The sequence below is a fragment of the Suillus subalutaceus genome, assembly GCF_016647625.1.
Source record: "Suillus subalutaceus strain FC151 chromosome Unknown DFJ58scaffold_139, whole genome shotgun sequence".
Classification (NCBI taxonomy): Eukaryota; Fungi; Basidiomycota; class Agaricomycetes; order Boletales; family Suillaceae; genus Suillus; species Suillus subalutaceus.
The window spans coordinates 87,936-105,397 of record NW_024540388.1 but is presented as its reverse complement, the minus strand read 5'-3'; the positions used below and the strand labels follow the sequence as shown (position 1 = coordinate 105,397).

The 17,462-nt window shown below is 48.5% G+C and overlaps 6 protein-coding genes across 6 annotated transcripts; 1 reads left to right on the top strand and 5 right to left on the bottom strand.

Moving 5' to 3' along the window:
* Positions 1-230: 230 nt before the first annotated feature.
* Positions 231-2,030, top strand: DFJ58DRAFT_811367 (uncharacterized protein). The gene is made up of 10 exons (XM_041391481.1): positions 231-626; positions 686-774; positions 836-995; positions 1,021-1,094; positions 1,147-1,188; positions 1,244-1,303; positions 1,415-1,487; positions 1,508-1,604; positions 1,646-1,681; positions 1,738-2,030. Exons 1-10 carry the CDS (start codon positions 523-525, stop codon positions 1,840-1,842), a joined length of 840 nt encoding a protein of 279 aa, XP_041238884.1. The 5' UTR covers positions 231-522; the 3' UTR covers positions 1,843-2,030.
* Positions 2,031-2,679: 649 nt separating this feature from the next.
* DFJ58DRAFT_811366 (uncharacterized protein) lies at positions 2,680-3,334 on the bottom strand (the record flags this gene model as incomplete). Its single annotated transcript, XM_041391480.1, has 1 exon — positions 2,680-3,334. A coding segment is annotated over one exon (516 nt), but the record flags the coding sequence as incomplete, so codon positions are not given.
* A 439-nt stretch (positions 3,335-3,773) lies between these two features.
* On the bottom strand, positions 3,774-4,542 carry DFJ58DRAFT_811362 (uncharacterized protein). Its single transcript, XM_041391479.1, has 3 exons — positions 4,165-4,542; positions 3,995-4,110; positions 3,774-3,948 (listed from the first exon to the last, which is right to left on the bottom strand). The coding sequence occupies exons 1-3, from the start codon at positions 4,335-4,337 to the stop codon at positions 3,806-3,808; spliced, it is 432 nt and encodes a 143-aa protein (XP_041238882.1). The 5' UTR covers positions 4,338-4,542; the 3' UTR covers positions 3,774-3,805.
* Positions 4,543-8,320: 3,778 nt separating this feature from the next.
* DFJ58DRAFT_811357 (terpenoid synthase) lies at positions 8,321-10,171 on the bottom strand. Its single transcript, XM_041391478.1, has 3 exons — positions 9,069-10,171; positions 8,760-8,933; positions 8,321-8,690 (listed from the first exon to the last, which is right to left on the bottom strand). The coding sequence occupies exons 1-3, from the start codon at positions 10,137-10,139 to the stop codon at positions 8,529-8,531; spliced, it is 1,407 nt and encodes a 468-aa protein (XP_041238881.1). The 5' UTR covers positions 10,140-10,171; the 3' UTR covers positions 8,321-8,528.
* A 290-nt stretch (positions 10,172-10,461) lies between these two features.
* DFJ58DRAFT_667424 (uncharacterized protein) lies at positions 10,462-11,330 on the bottom strand (the record flags this gene model as incomplete). Its single annotated transcript, XM_041382618.1, has 4 exons — positions 10,462-10,599; positions 10,649-10,774; positions 10,806-11,013; positions 11,215-11,330. 4 exons carry the CDS (start codon positions 11,328-11,330, stop codon positions 10,462-10,464), a joined length of 588 nt encoding a protein of 195 aa, XP_041238880.1.
* Positions 11,331-14,618: 3,288 nt separating this feature from the next.
* On the bottom strand, positions 14,619-15,861 carry DFJ58DRAFT_811353 (uncharacterized protein). Its single transcript, XM_041391477.1, has 5 exons — positions 15,522-15,861; positions 15,307-15,439; positions 15,049-15,219; positions 14,893-14,979; positions 14,619-14,827 (listed from the first exon to the last, which is right to left on the bottom strand). Exons 2-5 carry the CDS (start codon positions 15,416-15,418, stop codon positions 14,685-14,687), a joined length of 513 nt encoding a protein of 170 aa, XP_041238879.1. The 5' UTR covers positions 15,419-15,439; positions 15,522-15,861; the 3' UTR covers positions 14,619-14,684.
* Between the last annotated feature and the right edge of the window lie 1,601 nt (positions 15,862-17,462).

Genomic DNA, 17,462 nt, shown 5'->3' with positions numbered 1-17,462 from the left:
GGATAAATTCAGTCCCTGCAAGAGCAGACTCCAGAGACGGGCTCATCATGAATTCGAAGTCCGGAGGGAACCAGTTTTTTGGAAGAATCCTCAAGTTTGAGCGATTAGCGGTCTTGAATATCATTGTTGGACTCGCTCACATTAGCTAAGGCTGGTTGCAGCTAGGAATATGCCGCCGGTAAAATAAGGGTTAACTTGATTAATTTGAACCCCAATGCTACTACTAACAGGCACAATATTGTGGAAATCAAAAAGAAATTCGCTGCAAAAATGACTAAAACTACACTTTCGCTGCTGTGCCACCGAAGTTCCCAGTACTTGTTTACTAGAGCCCATATATTCTCCTGCTGCAACCAGTCCATGCCCGTCAGTTCGGTGTACATCATGAACACAAAATTGTGCAGTGTCTGCAGCTGCAACGTCGTGCTATGTCAAAATTCTGCCCCTCCGCGAAAGTTTGAACCCAAGTTTGAGCTACGCCACTCCGACATATGATGTACAAGCGCCTGATGACACCGTTGGATGACATTGTCCTGTTCAGATGTCACCGTCCAATCAGACAAGGTTGCTGACTTTGCAATTGTGGCGGCGTATCACGCTCAATCCACGGTTGTCTCCATACAGAGGTACAGTGATTATAAATCCGCAACTTGGATGTCCCGGCGTCTAACCTGTTTTTACATAGAAAGCATCGCAGACCAGCAGTTATGTCCAGTGAGGGTTCCTTCTCGCTCTCACTTCCAACAGCTGACCCGCTACTGACTATCACACACCGTGAGTGCAAGTCCTCGTACGTGCGTTCTAACGGAGGTCTGAATAGCGAGCACGCACACAGCTCAACAAGATATTTGGATAATCGAGCTGCATGGTGGGCAGGATTCCCGCCTGACAACGCGAATGATCGATGAGGCTTTGCGGCCTGCATTGGATGTGGTAGAGCACAACTGGTGCGCTATGCGTGATAAACAAGCAAATGACGGCGCAGATCAGGGCGGGTGGTGCTCTTATCATCGTTGGAAGGAGAGACCAAGACAAATTCTTCAGCAATGGATTTGACTACGAGGCCGTGAAGGGAAATTTGACCTTTTTAGATGGTATGCGTGAGGTTGACTCCAGGAGTTTGAAGCACTGAACATATTTTAACAGAGACTGTAACCCCCTTATTCGCACGTCTTCTCACATACCCAAGTACGTGGTCGGTTTCATTCCGTTTGCGCCCTGTTGTTTATCTGTTTCGTTACAGTTCCTACTCTAGCAGCAATCAATGGCCATGCATTCGCTGCTGGGATGATGCTCTCCCTCTGTTTGCGATTACCGGGTCATGACTGACGGCAGCAGGCGAAGGGCGTGGATGTGCATGAATGAGGTAATAAACCCACGAATATAATCCTCCGTGATTGCTTATAGTGCGCAGATCACTTTGGCGCACGGTGGCCCCTGAGTTTCACTGCAATTCTCAATGCAAAAGTCGGCTCTCCCTGTTATACGTAGGCGAGTTGCGCTCGAGGGGCATCGCTTTACCGCCTTCAGAAGCTCTGAAAGCGGGGATAGTCGATCGCCTTGCGAATTTGACTGGCACGAGTGTAGAGAGCGGAACCGATAAAGTCCTGGAGGAGGGCTGATGAAACTGGCCAACGAAGTCAAGATATTAGCGAGCCGGGGTGTTTGGAGTGCAATAAACGTTTGCAAAATAATTATCTCAAATCGATCGTTTTACTGACGCGGGCGTTCTTGTAGACGTGCCTATACAAGGATTGTCTGGAAGTTATATATTCTGATGTTCGAGCTCATAGAATTTCACCGAACGAGAGGCAAAGCTGTGATATCATTCCGCACCCATAATTAACGTGGCGTGACCGCTTGGTGATATTGACCCACAGGAAGAAATTAATCAATGTTGATGATGAGATTGTGGGACGCTGATGCAGGCCGATGCTCAGGTGGGCATGAGAACAGATCTCTAGTGTCCTGACGTCCATCAAGCTGTGAACACAAGCTATGTTTGCGACTTGTGCTATGATATGATGGTCTGGACACAATCCTCTTGTATTCTCTGCCGCGCTGTTGCGCTAACAAGAATGCATGAATGCATTAAAGGACTGTCGAAGGCGAACAGCCAAATGCAACGCTAGCTCACTCGATTCTGAATCAGGTGGTCTGGGAGAATCTCGTGACGGAGACCCGGAGGCAGACCAATAATCTTCATCATCTGCGAAGTCAGGTAGCTTAAGAAGACGACGATTCCAAGGACGGACTCCGTCCTTGGAATCGTCGTCTTCTCCAAGCAAGAATGTCTGCCGAGTGGACCATGCGGCGAGAAGTGAGCCAGCTTGTCTTCCGTAGTGATTGGCAAGTCATGAAGACCATCTGCCTTGACTTGATACGTGGCGAGTTTCCTGGAGTTGACCTAGGCTCGTGACCAGCCGGGGGACTATTATGGACAAGGTAACTGTACTAGACACACCCGCCAGTCCATCTAACGAGTAACTTATACGACAGACCATACGAATGAAGATAGGAACGTCGTGTTCTATACTCCGAAGTAGAGTTGATTGCTTGCACATTCGATATTCAATGTCAAGATGAGGTGGGAGTTAGCTGTGTTTATAAGTAACGAATCGACACTTTCCGGAGAACATGACATAATATGCAATTGCAGACTTGGGAGGGGTGCGGTCCGAATGTCACATTTGACGAGAAAAGAATTAATGAACCAACCAGCAAAAGATCAAAAACAAATCGGAATTACGTGTCGCATAATCTAAATGCACTCAACGATCCGTTTGACAATCGAGTGAGACAATCTGACCATGTTCAAGATGCCGACTCTAGACACCTACCCATACACTCTCTAACATCATTCAGAAGCTCCGCCTCGTCAATTTCCTTTGGAGAATGCGAGCTATTCCATATAGCAAGCATGGCGTCCTTACAAATGATGTAGACCTTCTGAGGAAAGAGGTTCTTGTTCTCAAGGTTCATTTGCACATTCTGGCGCGTTTCGTCAATGAACCTCATCCGTTCTTCAGATTTGATTTGCAGAAATTGACAACGTGTCTTGTCGTCGATGTCTGAATCACAAGGGTCGAACCCTGGTGGCAGCCTGTCGCATGCCATGTTGTTGATGTGCTGGTCTGACTTGGAGCGAACGATGAACACTTCAATGTTGATGAACTGCTGACAGGTGCGAATGATGGCGAGGTCGGATTCCAAGACACGATTATCGATGAGCACGATGATGCAGTCGAAGATGTAGAGGCCCAGGGCATTGAAGTAGTGCCAGTCAGGGACATCTGGAGTGCCTGCTCCGGGAACGTCATACCAAATGATCCGGGAGTTTGGACGTGGATCGGGGTATCTAGTGACCTGAGGGGTGCAGTCGACAATCCCCGTACGAGAGGCGATGGGGTGGTTGTTGGACAGGCCACGGACGGCGTTAATGAAGGATGATTTCCCGACTCCAGATGAGCCGACAACCGCGAAATGGAGAAAGTTTGGGCTGTAAAAATATTTGGCCTTCATCCGAATAATATCCTCCTCCGAAGGGCGGCATTCAGGGCGAACTCCTTCAAACCATTGACGCTCAGTGACGAGCCTCGCTTCTTCTGCCCTGCGAAGAGCTTCTGCAGTCTCAGCTGCCGCCCGTTCATGTTCTTCTTGACGCCTCTGTGCGTCGTCTGTTGCTTCCTCTGCAACACGCTTGGCTCGCTCCGCCTCTTCCTCTGCAGCACGTCTGGCTCTTTCGCTTTCCGCTGCTTCCTCTGCAGCGCGCCTGGCTCTTGCCGCCTCTTCATCTGCAACGCACCTAGCTCTTTCTGCCCCAGAAACAAGGGCCATAACAGCTACTACCATGAATAGGAAAAAAGACATGCAGTGCCAACAAAAGGGGGGGAACTTGGCGGGGAGAAGGGCTATGTAGCAACGTTCTCTGTGTACGTCCGATGTGACCTAGACAATCAGTCGACTGAACTGCAGAGCTTCAAGCTTTGCTCACCGTTATGGATTGCAGTACTATGAATGCAACGTCCAGGTGATGAGAGCTCTACAAGGGAAGACAAGAGGTAGTGATTCGGACACAACGTGGCGAGCGGGGTGTATAGATGATGTGACCTAGACTAATCTGATTAACCGACTGTGGCCTGCGAATCTTCAAGTTTTACTTACCTCAGTGGATTGCGATACTGTGAATGCAATGTGGAGATGAGAACTCTACAGGCAAGACAAGAGACAACGATTCGGACACAAAATAGCAGGTGGGGCGAGTGGGGTATTATACTTGTCCAGACAAACACGAGGCCATTACGAATCAGACCTAATACTGGCAAGTTCCGCGTCATTAGGAAGATGTATAGTTATCACATAGCTTCTGGCGTATTACGCCAAGCACACGTGGAAAGCAGGATAGAACGTGCACCCGCCGACAAGATGTTGTATATGAGGGATGTATGTCATTAGACACAAAACCAATAAGTTGGCCAGCAGCCTGTGCAGCCATGAGCGCCGAAACCAGTGCGTTTGTCATGTGCTATGCTTGGAGGCTTCACACGCGGGTTGTGACTGCGTCTGAATATACGTTTGAGTGGAAAGTGCTGGATGGGTGTGTAGAGGGAAAAGAGAATCATACGCACGTTTCGCGTTTACACCCGCTCCTTCATTATCCCATTTCCGACATTGATCAGGCATAGCGAGGAGCTACTTACTTGTCTCTGTGCCTTAGTTGGGAAAGTGAGCATATCGTGACCCATTACACAACACAACAACTCTGACGCCCGCCTCTTGCGTCTTGCGATACAGCTGGCATCTGAACTCCTTGATGCAGTCTAGCCCATTTGTGATGAATATCATGTCTCTGGCTACGTGTCTCATGATAGCGGTGAAAAGACGCGGGGGCGGGTTTTTTCTTGCAGGGAGTCTGTTTGTGGGGATCAGTTTACGGGGTACGAAAGATGAAGACCGTGGTTTGCTCGCCTGTTGTGAGATACGACACAGCACAGCACTGTACGGTGCAATGTCCTAAGGAAAAATTCCGTGCTGTCAAGGTATAAATGAAAATGCATCAGAGATCCCCATCTTTCGATAACAATGTAGCTACAAAATCTCCAGCACCTGACGTCCGTCATGTCATCAACTGAAGGCATGTCCCTGACTCATGCGATGATATTCTGATCAGATGCGATACTGTACTCTCTCCGCCACGCTGCTGCGCCAGCAAAAGCGCGCCAAAAGACTGTCCAAAGCGAACAAGCAACCTGAACTCTCGCATATGAGTTTGCGAATCAGCCGGTTTATTGTCGCCAAGAGATCAGCCAAATAAATCATCTGACAGAGATCAAGGCCCATTGGGCCAATCGCACACGCTCTGCGTCTCGTCTGCAAACTCGAGCAGCTCAAGATCATAACGATTCTACGGACGGATGAGCAAGAATGACTGCCGAGTAAGCCTTGCAGGCGAGAATTGAATCTGCTCGTCTTCTGTGGTGATCAACAGGTCTCGAAGCCCGTCTGCCTTGACATCATAAGTGAAGCATTTATCCCTATCTTCACCAGGTCTCCGCCTGATGTCTGTGAGAGGAAATGCGATACAGGGCAGTTGCAGTCTAGAATTCGCGAAACGAGGAGCACTGAAATTCTTAAGGAGGGTCTACAGTTTCAAAGCCGGCTCTACAGTCACTGTATTTCGCAGCGTGGTAGCCGATTTCTGCATGTCGTCTTCGGATAGAGTTGGCAGCTTGCATGGCAAATTTTTGTATGAAGAAATGTCGACTGGCAGAGAATTATTGAAGTGAGATGATTGCCCTACCCAGCAAGCTGTGATATCGCCCTACTTGACCACGACTTCCTGCAAGAGCCGCTTGAGCGCATTTTGCTTCGTCTCGCCGTAGATGACAGGTAAATGGATATCGAAGATGCCAAACAATGAGTACGCGATGTCTTCCTGCAGCGTCGTAACACGACTCGATGCCCATTGCAGTTTCCCTTGCGCACCTGTCACTCCTGGGTGGAAAGTGACGAGAAGTGTGCATCTATGCCTGCTGCATGCTCCAACTCCTGCATGATAGAAACAGGTTCTTTTTGGTTGCGCGAGCGGACGCTGACATAGGGTCCAAGCTGCTCAGTAAAAGAGAACAATGTTAGGAGCGAAGAACTCTTGAACAGTCCATCCTCGAGTGTTCCAAGTGCTGTTTGCGAGTGCACCAGACTCCGATGGAGACGGAACATCCGACAGGTAGATGATGGTGAGTTTTGAGTGGCGATACCAAACGAACATGGAATCGACCGATCGCTGGACCTCGGCATTGTTGTTTTGATCGATGCAGCAGGTGTCGCTCTAGGCCCCGCATGACGAGTGACTTTGCAGAATTTCTGCGGTTTCACCACGGCTCCGACAGGATCCAACTCGTATATGACTTTGTCCTGAATGTTGCACAGTAGCGGCTCCTTCCTTTCTACCTATGCAATAATATGACCCAACTGAATTACTTCGCGACCGCTTCTTTGATGGGTTCCATTTGGAGGGGTCCACACATCACCGATGAACATGAAAGCTTCTTGTACTCTGTGCTTTCCATGAAGGTATCGATTTGAGCGTCTTGATTGCATAAACGTCCGGCGAAGGTGTTAATTGGACGAAGTGGGGCGTTTTCCAATGAGCAGGAATGGCTTGTCCTTCCGTTACTTCAGATGCACTGATATATTTCTGGCATAGATCTGGAGGACGAATTAATGACCTTCACGTCAATACATAAGTCATTTTTGGCTTACTTTACATCCGTGCGTCAGTAGTATTATCCAACTTGGAGAGCATGATTTGAATGCGCTATCATGGCACTGTACTCCATGAAGCGCCGCATGCTGTAATTCATACCCAAGATAAGACGAAGGGTTGAGATCAATGACCTAAGAAGATCATTGCATTCGTTAAATCGATGATGGATATCGTCCGCACCTTTTCCGCATTGGAAAGAGCCTCCACATAAAAGTTCCATCTTAACTTCCCCCTACTGCGGTACGCAAAGAAGGCGTAGTATGAGGAATCCAGCCCGAATACTGCAGAAAGTGTATTTTCGATCGGCCAGAGCCGAATCTTCCCCTCATGGTCTCCACTCACAAGCAGTTCTCCGTTGGGAGAAATGGCAACACAGGAAGCACTTGAGGTTTCGTTTAATGCGCATCCGATTTCCTGGTATGACTTTTTGTTCCGCAGCCGCACAGTCATGTCGTTTGAGGCAGTGGCAATGAAACAGCCATCAGACGAGATCATGGTATTAGGGAACGAGCTACAGTGATCAATTGAGTAATCTGGTATCCATTCAAGGAGTCCCAGAACTTGAGTGTTGTGTCGGGTGATGCGGAGACAAGCTGTTGACCATCAGGCAACCACACAACGCTTCGAACCCAATCTTGTTGAGCGGCATCATCGAACCTTAGAAGTTGAGCAGTTGATTCGTTTTATCGGTGTGCAAACCCGGATGGTGTGGTCACATGATCCGGATGCTAATTTTAGCTCATCTGGGCTGCCAGTGAATGTTACACTGCTCAGTGCTCAAAGTCATCCTGAATCCTGCCAATGACCCCGGAGCGTCGAGAGGACAGCACCAGTACTTCTCCGCATCCCAAAAAATATCAACTGTTTTATCACCGACCCGCTTGCGAGTTTCTTCCCATCGGGAGAGAAGCACAACCAACCATATTTTGTCGGTATGCTTCACGAGCGCATTGAATACTTTGAACTTTCTGCTTGCTCCCGACGTCTCAAATAATGTTATAATCCATTACTCACAATCCGCCTGTCGTCCGGTGACACAGCCACTGATTTCATCACCCCGTCATTGAATTTGTGTCCCTCGAATGGCTCTCTCCTTTCTCCATGTCCCAAATATTGATGGGCAGGGTTTTATCATCTGAACCAGTGACGGCCCATTGAAGAACGCCACAACCCACACTGAGCTCACATCGCATTCCTGACATTACCAAGGAGATAGATGGTCAGCAGGCTGCGATCTCATTTTACTTCTCCTACCAGCATGGCGCCCTGATCATAAACTCACCGGGGACTTCTGGCCAACGAACACATGGGCTGGCGCTCGTGCTGTGTACTAGTAGGTTACCGTACCTGCTACCAAGCGATACTTCACTTGCTCATCATTCTTGATTTGCAAACCGCGCAGTAGCTAGTGAACCCGCCCCTGGGCGTACTGCAATGAGCGACGCGTGTATCAATCCGACTTACCAGTCAATTCTGCAACTAGATTTCTGTTATATATGGCGTCTTTTTGGCCAAGGCCTCCTGGTAGACGTTCTGAACAAGTAATGAATCGTTTATTGAGTCCCAGATGCCGGACAATGGATATCTATTTATTCAATCGTAATAAAGTGTGATAAGATTATATTTCTGAATTGTGCAAAAGTCGACAGAAGAGAGCGTTTAATGATGCCCCCAGACAACGTACGTATGTTGCTATCCTCAATCATCGATCAAGAAGAAAAATGATGACGCCCGGTCACAACATACGGGAATTCAAAAGGCCTCACCACCGCCTCTTCACAACACCCTCCGTCAAACCCTCCAAAGCATCCCTCGCCTCGCTTCTAGGCAATAACGTCAGCACCTCCCGTGCTTTCTCAGCATGTACGCGCGCTAGCTCACGCGTGCGCTCCACACCACGAGAAGACGAGATGAGCGTCAGGGCCTACACATCGCGTGGAAATACAAAAAGTCAGCGGTCGTCCAAATGTGGTTGGTGGGAAGCAATGCTCACCGTCTCGACATCGCCATCCCTACCGAACCGCCGCTGGATCATGGCTTCGAGCTCTGGAAACTCTTCAGCCGCGTAGAGTGCGGGTCCTGTTGCGAGTCCCAGGCGCAGGTCTGCAAAGCCGGGTTTTCCTAGTTGGGCTGTGGAGGAGGAAAAGTCGAGGGTGTCATCTATGAGCTGCGCGAGGAGTGAGTACAATCGGGGATGGTGTAGAGAAATCGCAATGTGACAAGACAAGAGGAATAACGCGCGCAGTGACGAAGTAAAGAGCCAAAAGCACAAACAGACACATCAAGAATTGCGCAAACACACCTGAAACGCAATACCCAGATTCCTCCCATACGCATAGGCTACTTCCTTCCATACCTCGCCTTCTTTACACCCTCCTAGCACGACAGCAGCCCGTGCGCCTTTAGCCATTAGGGAAGCCGTTTTTAAATAAGTTTTTTTAAGATAGATGGACCATTTATCGGAGGATGAGGGTGAAGGGGAAGAATGAAGGTCCTTAAGGTCAATTTCACTACTCGCAGACGACGAGGGAGAGGAAGCAGCTTCGGTTCCACTCCCTTTCATCTGCAAAATCTCACCCTCTACAAGATTAGCGATGACACTCGCGATAAGCTCCACCACTTCATGACTGCCTAGCCGACTCAAGGCAGCACTGGCGCGGCCCAGCAAGAAATCACCACCGAGGACAGCCAGCTTATTGCCAAAAGCAGCTGGTGCACTAGGTGCGCCACGACGAAGGGAGGATTTGTCAAGGACGTCGTCATGGAGTAAAGAAGCAACGTGTATCATCTCCACGATCTGTGCTAGGCGCAACTGGGTAGGGAGCAATGTATGAGTGAGTGCCTGAGGATGAGTTTGATGGAGGAGTGGGGGTGGTAGGGTATATGGTGATGGTTGGGGAGGGGGTATGCGCAATTCGAACGCGCTCTCGAATGATGCGGTATGGTCTGGCATGCTGGGATTCCAGTCGCATAGGATGTCTTTTCGAGTCAAAGGCGCGTCGAGCTCTTTTTGATGTGCTCTTGCATTGTCTGCTGCCCAATTTACTTGGGGGAATTCAGCACCTAGTCCGTTTGTTGCACGCGCGAAGAGGAGGACGAGGAGGGGTCGAAGTTGTTTGGAGGGATGGAGAAAGTAATATTGAGCGATTGCGTTGAGGGAAGGATGGGAACTTCCGAGGAGGGTGAGCAGGGAAGTGCGCAACTGTTCGAGGTGCGGCGCGAGGAGGACATATGGGTCTGTTTTTGTCGGAGCAGGACGAGGCTGGGGTTGAGCTAGTGCACTGTAGTTTCGTGCACTTCTGGGTCGTGTAATTCTACGCGCATTACACGCTACACGCATGCTCGCCGTTACTGTAGACGACCATGACCCCATCCTCGACGACGACCAAGATGCTCCAAGATGTGTTCAAACCGGGAATGCAACGGAGCTACTAGTAATTTCCCGGTTTCTGTTTTTCCCGCGGTGGCCGAGGATCCCGACTGGATCCAGAGCCACTCTAGACTGCAGAGCATTCTATTACAAAAATACAACTTTAGATGATGCTACATCCTGCGTGGCACAGCACGGTACCCGTATTATTATTCTAGTTCATCGTCATCCGCGGCATAGGCCAAGTGCACACAAAAACGCGTCTTCTCATTGGCTGCGTCTTCTCCGACGTGTCGCACCTATCAAATCATGCGCTCCAGTGTGACTACCGTAAAACTCCCCCTGGTGATGTAGTCGTACTCCTCGTCCGGCTCTTAGCTGGCGTCCGATTCAATGGAGATGCTTCGATAGCACCGCGGTGTTTGTTCACAGAGGGTGCGAGGTATGCTCCTAGTTTTTTGGCCTGGCACAGTGCATCAGTGTTAAAGGGAATGAGTATGTCAGAGGCCCACTTTTGCACACATAGTCTTCCAATTAGCTTCTGCGCCACCGTTCACAGCGAGTAAAAGTAGCGGTTCTCTCTCATCTTGTAATTCCGGACTAGCGTCATCGACAGGGACGACAACTATTCGTCCAAGCTACGCGTGACTCGTCAATCCATGTTCACACAAAGGAGAGAAGTATGCGTGTGCAAACACAACGTCGCGTGTACTCGGGAAGAAAAGAAAAGTGACGACCCACCTCACTCTCAGCCATCCCTATCCCCTTCTCAGCCCCTTCTTCACTCCTCGTCTCAGCCCACACCTCAGCGCTCAACCCAGCCAATATCCATACCTCGTCTTTCGACCGCTGCAAAGACATCGTCTGAGAAGACCCACTATCCGATGCAGCGCTACCGAGCGCGTGCGATGATGTAGCACAATCCGTTCTCCCTCGTAATGATGGCGTACGACATGATGGTGGTGTGTGTCCATTGACGCTCGACGCGTGAGCGTTAGGGGGCGCCACATGTCCATTGGTACTAGGATATGTAACCATGTGCGTTGTATTTCTCTCACCACTCCCACTCCCCGTTGACGAACAGGCAAAAGAGACGATTGCACCCTCTGGTGTAAGAAGGAGCGCAGTGTGAATGGTGTCAGCGGGTGAGAGTAGCTGTGTGAGGTAGGTTTGGAGTGTTGACAGGTTTAACATCCTAGGCCAACGTGTCTCGTTAGTGAACACGGTAAAATGTTCTAATCTTTGGATCTGGAGGTACTAGGTCACGATGTGACAATTGGAGGGTTGCTCTGGCGTCTTAGTCTTCCCTAGATACCCCTTTATGGACGAAGGAAGATAGTCGTTTCTTCTGGAGTCTGGACTTTCTGGTGGTGGCATAGAGGGTATCGAGAATTCCCACAGCACTGCCACGGTTAAAGAGCTGAAATCTGAAGCGCCGAAGCGAGAACACAACACGAATGTGGCTGAGAAGAATCTTGCTACAAGAACAAAATTTATTTGATTCATCATCATGAATAGTTTGATAACAAAATGACCAGTAATACGGATTTGTGCAGAGTTAATATGGTTAAATCTGTAAGAAGTAAAAACCTGGTAGGATCAGCAGATCAGTAGTAGTATGCAAGTTAAAAAACAATACGAAACACCATGCTGCTGCGCACGCCAAAAGGCTGTCCAAGACGAATGAGCAACGTCGACGCTCGTGAATGAGACCGCGAATCAGCAAGGTGAATATTTTCACGCGGGTGCCTCGGCCAAAGTGCGCCAAAACGCTGCCCAAGGTGAACGAGAAAACTCAACTTTTGCGGATGAGAATGCAAGTCAGCTGGACCATTCTCTTCAGCAGACAACCCTAGCGGAGGGATGAGCAAGAATGTCTGTTGAATAGGCCTTGTAGGTGAGAATTGAATTAGCTTTTTTCTGTTGTGATTAGCAAGTCTTGGAGTCCGTCTGCCACGTCGTAGGTGAAATATGTCTCCTGGTCGTGACCACGCCTTCGTCTGAGTTCGGTGACTGGAAATGCGATGCAAGGCAGTTGCAGTCCTGAGTTTGGGAAACGAGGGGCACTGAAATTCTCAGGGTGGGTAGTTTCAAAGCCGACTCCAGTCATTGTATTTGCAGTGCGGTGGCCGATTTATGTATCCCGCCTTCGAATAGAGTTGGCAGCTTGCATTGCGAAGCTTTGTATGAGGAAATTTCGGCTGGCAGACAATTGTTGAAGTTGGATGATTGTCCCACCCAGTCCAGCACGGCGATGTTGCTCGAATGAACTATGATCTCCTGCAAAAGACGTCCGAGCGCATTGTGTTTCTTCCCTCCGTAGATAACACGCGAATGGGCGCCGAAAATGCCAGAGAACGAGTATGCGATGTCTTCCTGCAACACGGTTCGATTCCCATTGAAGTTTCTCCTGTGCGCCCTTCATTCCCGGGTGGAAACGAGCGCCCGTGCATTAATGCCAGTCGACTCTTTGTGGTCGGTAGAACAGGTGTCGCTTGGGGTGTAGTACTTGGGCAACCAAGGGCAAACCAGTAAACGTTGAAATATTAGTATTCAAGACACGATCTCCTACGGACGTTTCATCAGATATCTTGGTTCGTCATCGGAATCCATTGAATGACGTGATGAATTTCGTCACCAGATGGAATCCTGTGACAAACCAAGATGATGCATCGATGTTTAACGTTTAACGTTTAGCGCTTAGCCGCCGATGCCCTGGGGATCTTCAATCTAATTAAAGATGACAATGTAAAATTATGATCAAGCTTCAGCTAAGGCTAACTCACCAGGAAGGCCGTCACGTCGACGGCAACTACTAACAGACGGAACGATAACGTAGAAGAGCGTATGATTGACAAAGCGGTAAGAAAAGAAGATGTAGATACGTGAACGACGCTTACAGTATATAGGGATGAGCATCAAGAAGCCAAATACCAAACAAATAATGCGCAGTGTCCAATCAGCAGCGAGTACGCCGAACGCGTCTGTCACGTGGTAAGCCCAGGCTTATATCATCATGGCAAATCAAAAGGACGGTCAGTATGATGATATTCCGACATACGTAAGCTAGCCAGATTTCGAGAATGGCGGAACATCCGACAGGGTGCAAGCACCCGTGCATTGGGCTTGATTCATAGTGGTGAAGCGCTGAAGTTCCCTGAGAGTCCAAGACAAACTTGAACTGACAAGGGATACTTCCGAATAAGGAACCTCTTGGAAGCCTTTGCACAACACACCAAAACAACGCATACGCTTGTCGAGTCACTGTTAGCCTTGCCCCAGTCTATAGCACAATGACTTAATTGCTACGGGGAATTCTGATTTCAACACAAGCCTTGCATTATGCGTGCAGCTTCATGACAGAATCGTGATAACCAAAGTCACACGTGTTGATATGTCTATCTCAGGCTGACTAAACTTATGTGATGTATCTTCAAGTTGATATTTCTGATTCCAAAATGAAGCTGTTAATGTCTAGTCCAGAGAATTCTACCCTCATATTATGATAACGAGGATGTTGCGTGCTGCTTGCTCTCTGTTGCATCACCAGTTAGATGGCAATATCTTCATGTGAACGGTAATATCAAACCATGGTTTCCATCTGAAAAAAAGTATCGTGGTATCCATTGAGTGGCTAGATTATACCATGCCATCCTATTATAATGTCAACGGTGATGAATAGGTTGGGTTACGACGCAACGAACAACAAAAGTAAGTCTTTGCACGTTTACGACTAAAAATGCGACTGACCTTACACATCAAAATTTTCAGGCCTCTGTGATGTTACGCGCCTTCGCAGCTGCTATTTCTCTACCGCGCGGCATTTAGCTGCAATATATCAACTGCTCGCTTGGGCTCGAGGTCGCTTACCGCTGTCCCAAGTGGATATAGCGGCATTGTCAAAGCTCACGGTCGTGGTTGAGTATGCCACGACACTCCTTTTGCATCGAATATTCTCTCTTCTTAGTGTGTTTTCCTCTCCGCGTTACCGCTTGGTGTATCTTCTATATGCTTATTGGGTAATCCTCATTGCACGCTGGACGTGGCTATCGTATCTCATCATGTCGCTCGGTATATATTCTATATACTTGTTGGATGGAAGTTGGATGATGTGGCTTGGAGCTTTGCATCGTACTTGTTATGAATCAAGAATGAATATGACATATTGTGTTGCATTTGTGTCTTCCGCCCATGGTGTGACAGCTTTCATGCATCCCTATCGAGTATCACCCTGAACGACTCTTGGATCCTCGCGATACTCACGCCAGTCTAACTTTCAGTCCGGTAACCTTCCATTGAATAACCCTGTGGCTGCGCTTGATATCCGCTTCAAGCACCGAGGCAATGACCAAGACCTCGATGATAAAATCACGGTGCATGGGGAAGTGTTGGCTTGGCACGCAGTCGGTCACTCAGATCAATCCTCGACATTGAATAGCCTTTGGAATCGACAACCGCTTCGAGCACCAACCGAGGTATATAAGTAAGTATTTACCGAGCCGACCCCATTCCTTGGTGCGAGATCAGATCCTCCCACTTGACTTCCCGTTATAATTGCATCTCTGTCTTGTGCTCTGCCCACACAGAGCTCCTCTGGTTCTCCTCAATGTATGCATAAAGCTGTGACCAATCTCGGCATATATGCGTCACACCCAAACCGTCTGAGCCTGCCGTCGATCCATTGGTGTAGACTGGATCAAGGGTAGTGTCAGAATGCAAAGAATGGCTTGTCGCAAGAAGTTAAGGCAGTGGCTACTATGGTCATTGGGCCCGTTAATAAGGGCTAGCCGGATCATTTGTAGACAATGAATCTGGTGAAACATCGAGACACCAAACAGTCGCCCTAATAGAATATGGGAACGGTAAGCGTTTGACTCATTTATTGACAAAAATGGGGAGAACGATTACTTACCATTTGGTCCCAGACGCACAAATCCGTGGCCTTCTGGGAAATGATCGAGCAAATTCCACTCCGACCAGGCCGTGAGCCCCGATGTGCTGTAATACTTTGAGTCTTCAAACGTCAATGCGACGATCTCCAAGTCGAGCGGTAATTCGATCGGATGATCATCACCGATGTAAGCTGCATCAAATACGCCGAGTGAGATTAACTCCTGTAGCTGTTTGTAAAGACAACCCCGACATACTGTACTGTTTATCATCGACAGACTGTGTTGCAAGCGCAGGATGGTGAAGATGTTCAAAACGATGCTAATGACGAAAGCACTAGGCCCAAATACGCGCAGTATGTCTGAGAGTCGAAGTTTGAGGCTGCAAAACATTGAGTCTGCCGCTGGAACGTGCTCTGAGAGAAAAGTTCCAGGTCACTGAATATATGTACATATGCTGCAGAAGATAGCTATTAGTATTACAGGCTCAACTTACCAGAAACCACTAGTATTGAGAACTATAGTTTGAGCTGTTGCTGGCAGACGCGACAAATAACGTATCACAACACGTCAGATTGCTTTGCTTTATGGACCTGGTGCGCGTCAGGGCTCGGAGAATCCATCTGTGTGAGTTTTACTTGGTTGAATAAACTACCAGACCTTCGACGACAACACCGATCTGTGGCCTCGAATCCTGAACTAAAAGCTTCCATTTACCTGTGCGTCCCACGCTCGCATAATTGGATGAAATAAGTGCTGATGCTAAATGGTATTAAGTATGTCCAGGTCCCAGGAGCACGACAGCGGAGTCCACACTTACTCCACGGGTGATTGAAATTCTTAGTATTGATGGCAAAACTCGGGAATTCTGTTAACCGGCTGCCGGTACAATCATTCTAGACCGGAGGTCCCTAGTAGATGTAGAACTCGATTGCAGGGAGTACTTGATAGTTCTGCCGTCAGTCCCCTTGAGGAACAGATTCCGAATCAGAGAATGTCAGTTTAAACATACCAGCCTTCCAAAGTGGTTGCGTCTACTTTTAAGAAAGCTTCTTCGAAGTGTATTAGTTCTTCCTCACAGCAATCAGGCTATTAATCCTCGAATGTTCAAGTGAGTTCCAAGTAGTAATTGATATAAAATGTTGAATCTAATGATGTCATTTATTTGGCCTCAGGGATCTCACGTGGCCACTACAAACAACACGTCAACACAGACTTGCACGCTTGTTCTTCGTGAGTCGTGACCGTGTACAATGTTAAGCCTTAACAAAACTCGCTACCCTATTTCCATCAGGTCGAAAGCTACGCAAGAGATCAGTGCTGACACTTCGAACCTGTGCTCAATACAGCCGCACTCAGTGCTCACCCAGCAGAAGAATTGAGAACTATCGCAGGCAAACTCGATGCTAACAGTCGCTTTCTCACCACGCGAGAACCGCGGTGGTATCTGCAGCTGCCAGCCATCTTCAAGCTCTATCTTCTCTTTCTCGGGAAGGAACGCGAAAGATGCAATTCGTACGCTGGGGTCTTGTGTTCCAGCTGAGACTCATCATGCCCTCAGCAAGAGTGGTAACATTCCATATTTGGATTTCGGCGAGGGAGCCAGATGAGGTATAGGACTTGTTTGCGACGCTGTCGATGTAGCAAGATCTGAAGTTTGACGGGCCAAGGTGCTACTGGTAGAACATCGAGTCTTGGAACAATAAAAATGACATTGGTAGGTCGCTTCAGGTTACGGAGATTCACTTACGCTGTCATTCAGCATGACGTGCTTGAAGTATATATTTGGTCAGGTAGTAATGCTTTGTTCACCCGTACCATGACACTTGGAAAGTGCATCTTTGGTGCTGGTCACACAGGTCTGTTCATGACAGTGTGAATGATCTCTGGATCTAGGGCGGCCTACGTAACCTTTTGCTGTTGCCGGCGAAGGTTACTAATCAATTCCAGACCTGGAAGCTGGTTCAGCCGACGCAACCCATGGGCATCATGTTGCCCGGAAACACAGGCAGAGGTAATAAATAACTGCTAGGACAGAGTGTCCGAGTGCGGCCCAAGTTGGCCATTTAGATGGTCTGAGGTGCGCTGGTCAGAGATGACGTGTTTGCTGGGGAGGAGAATGGCGTCTTCAGAATCTTCAGGTTGATGCTCCAGTTCGTGCACACGGTGCATTCGGAGAGGCGGAATACGATGCCATGAAGGTGCGTGGCGTAACTGAGAAATATTCTCCTCTAACTAGCTTGTCGGCAGCGAAGTACCCACCTACTGGTGTTTTGTCGGGTTGCTTGGCTCAAATGCTCTAGGGCACGAAACAACAAAGGCTCTGAGTTGACTCAACAGTTATATTTATTCAGGGCTGAATTTCTCTATCCTCTGACCATTGAATGGACTTCAATTTCATACGTCGAGAGTATGTCCAGTGAGGGCAAGTACGGTT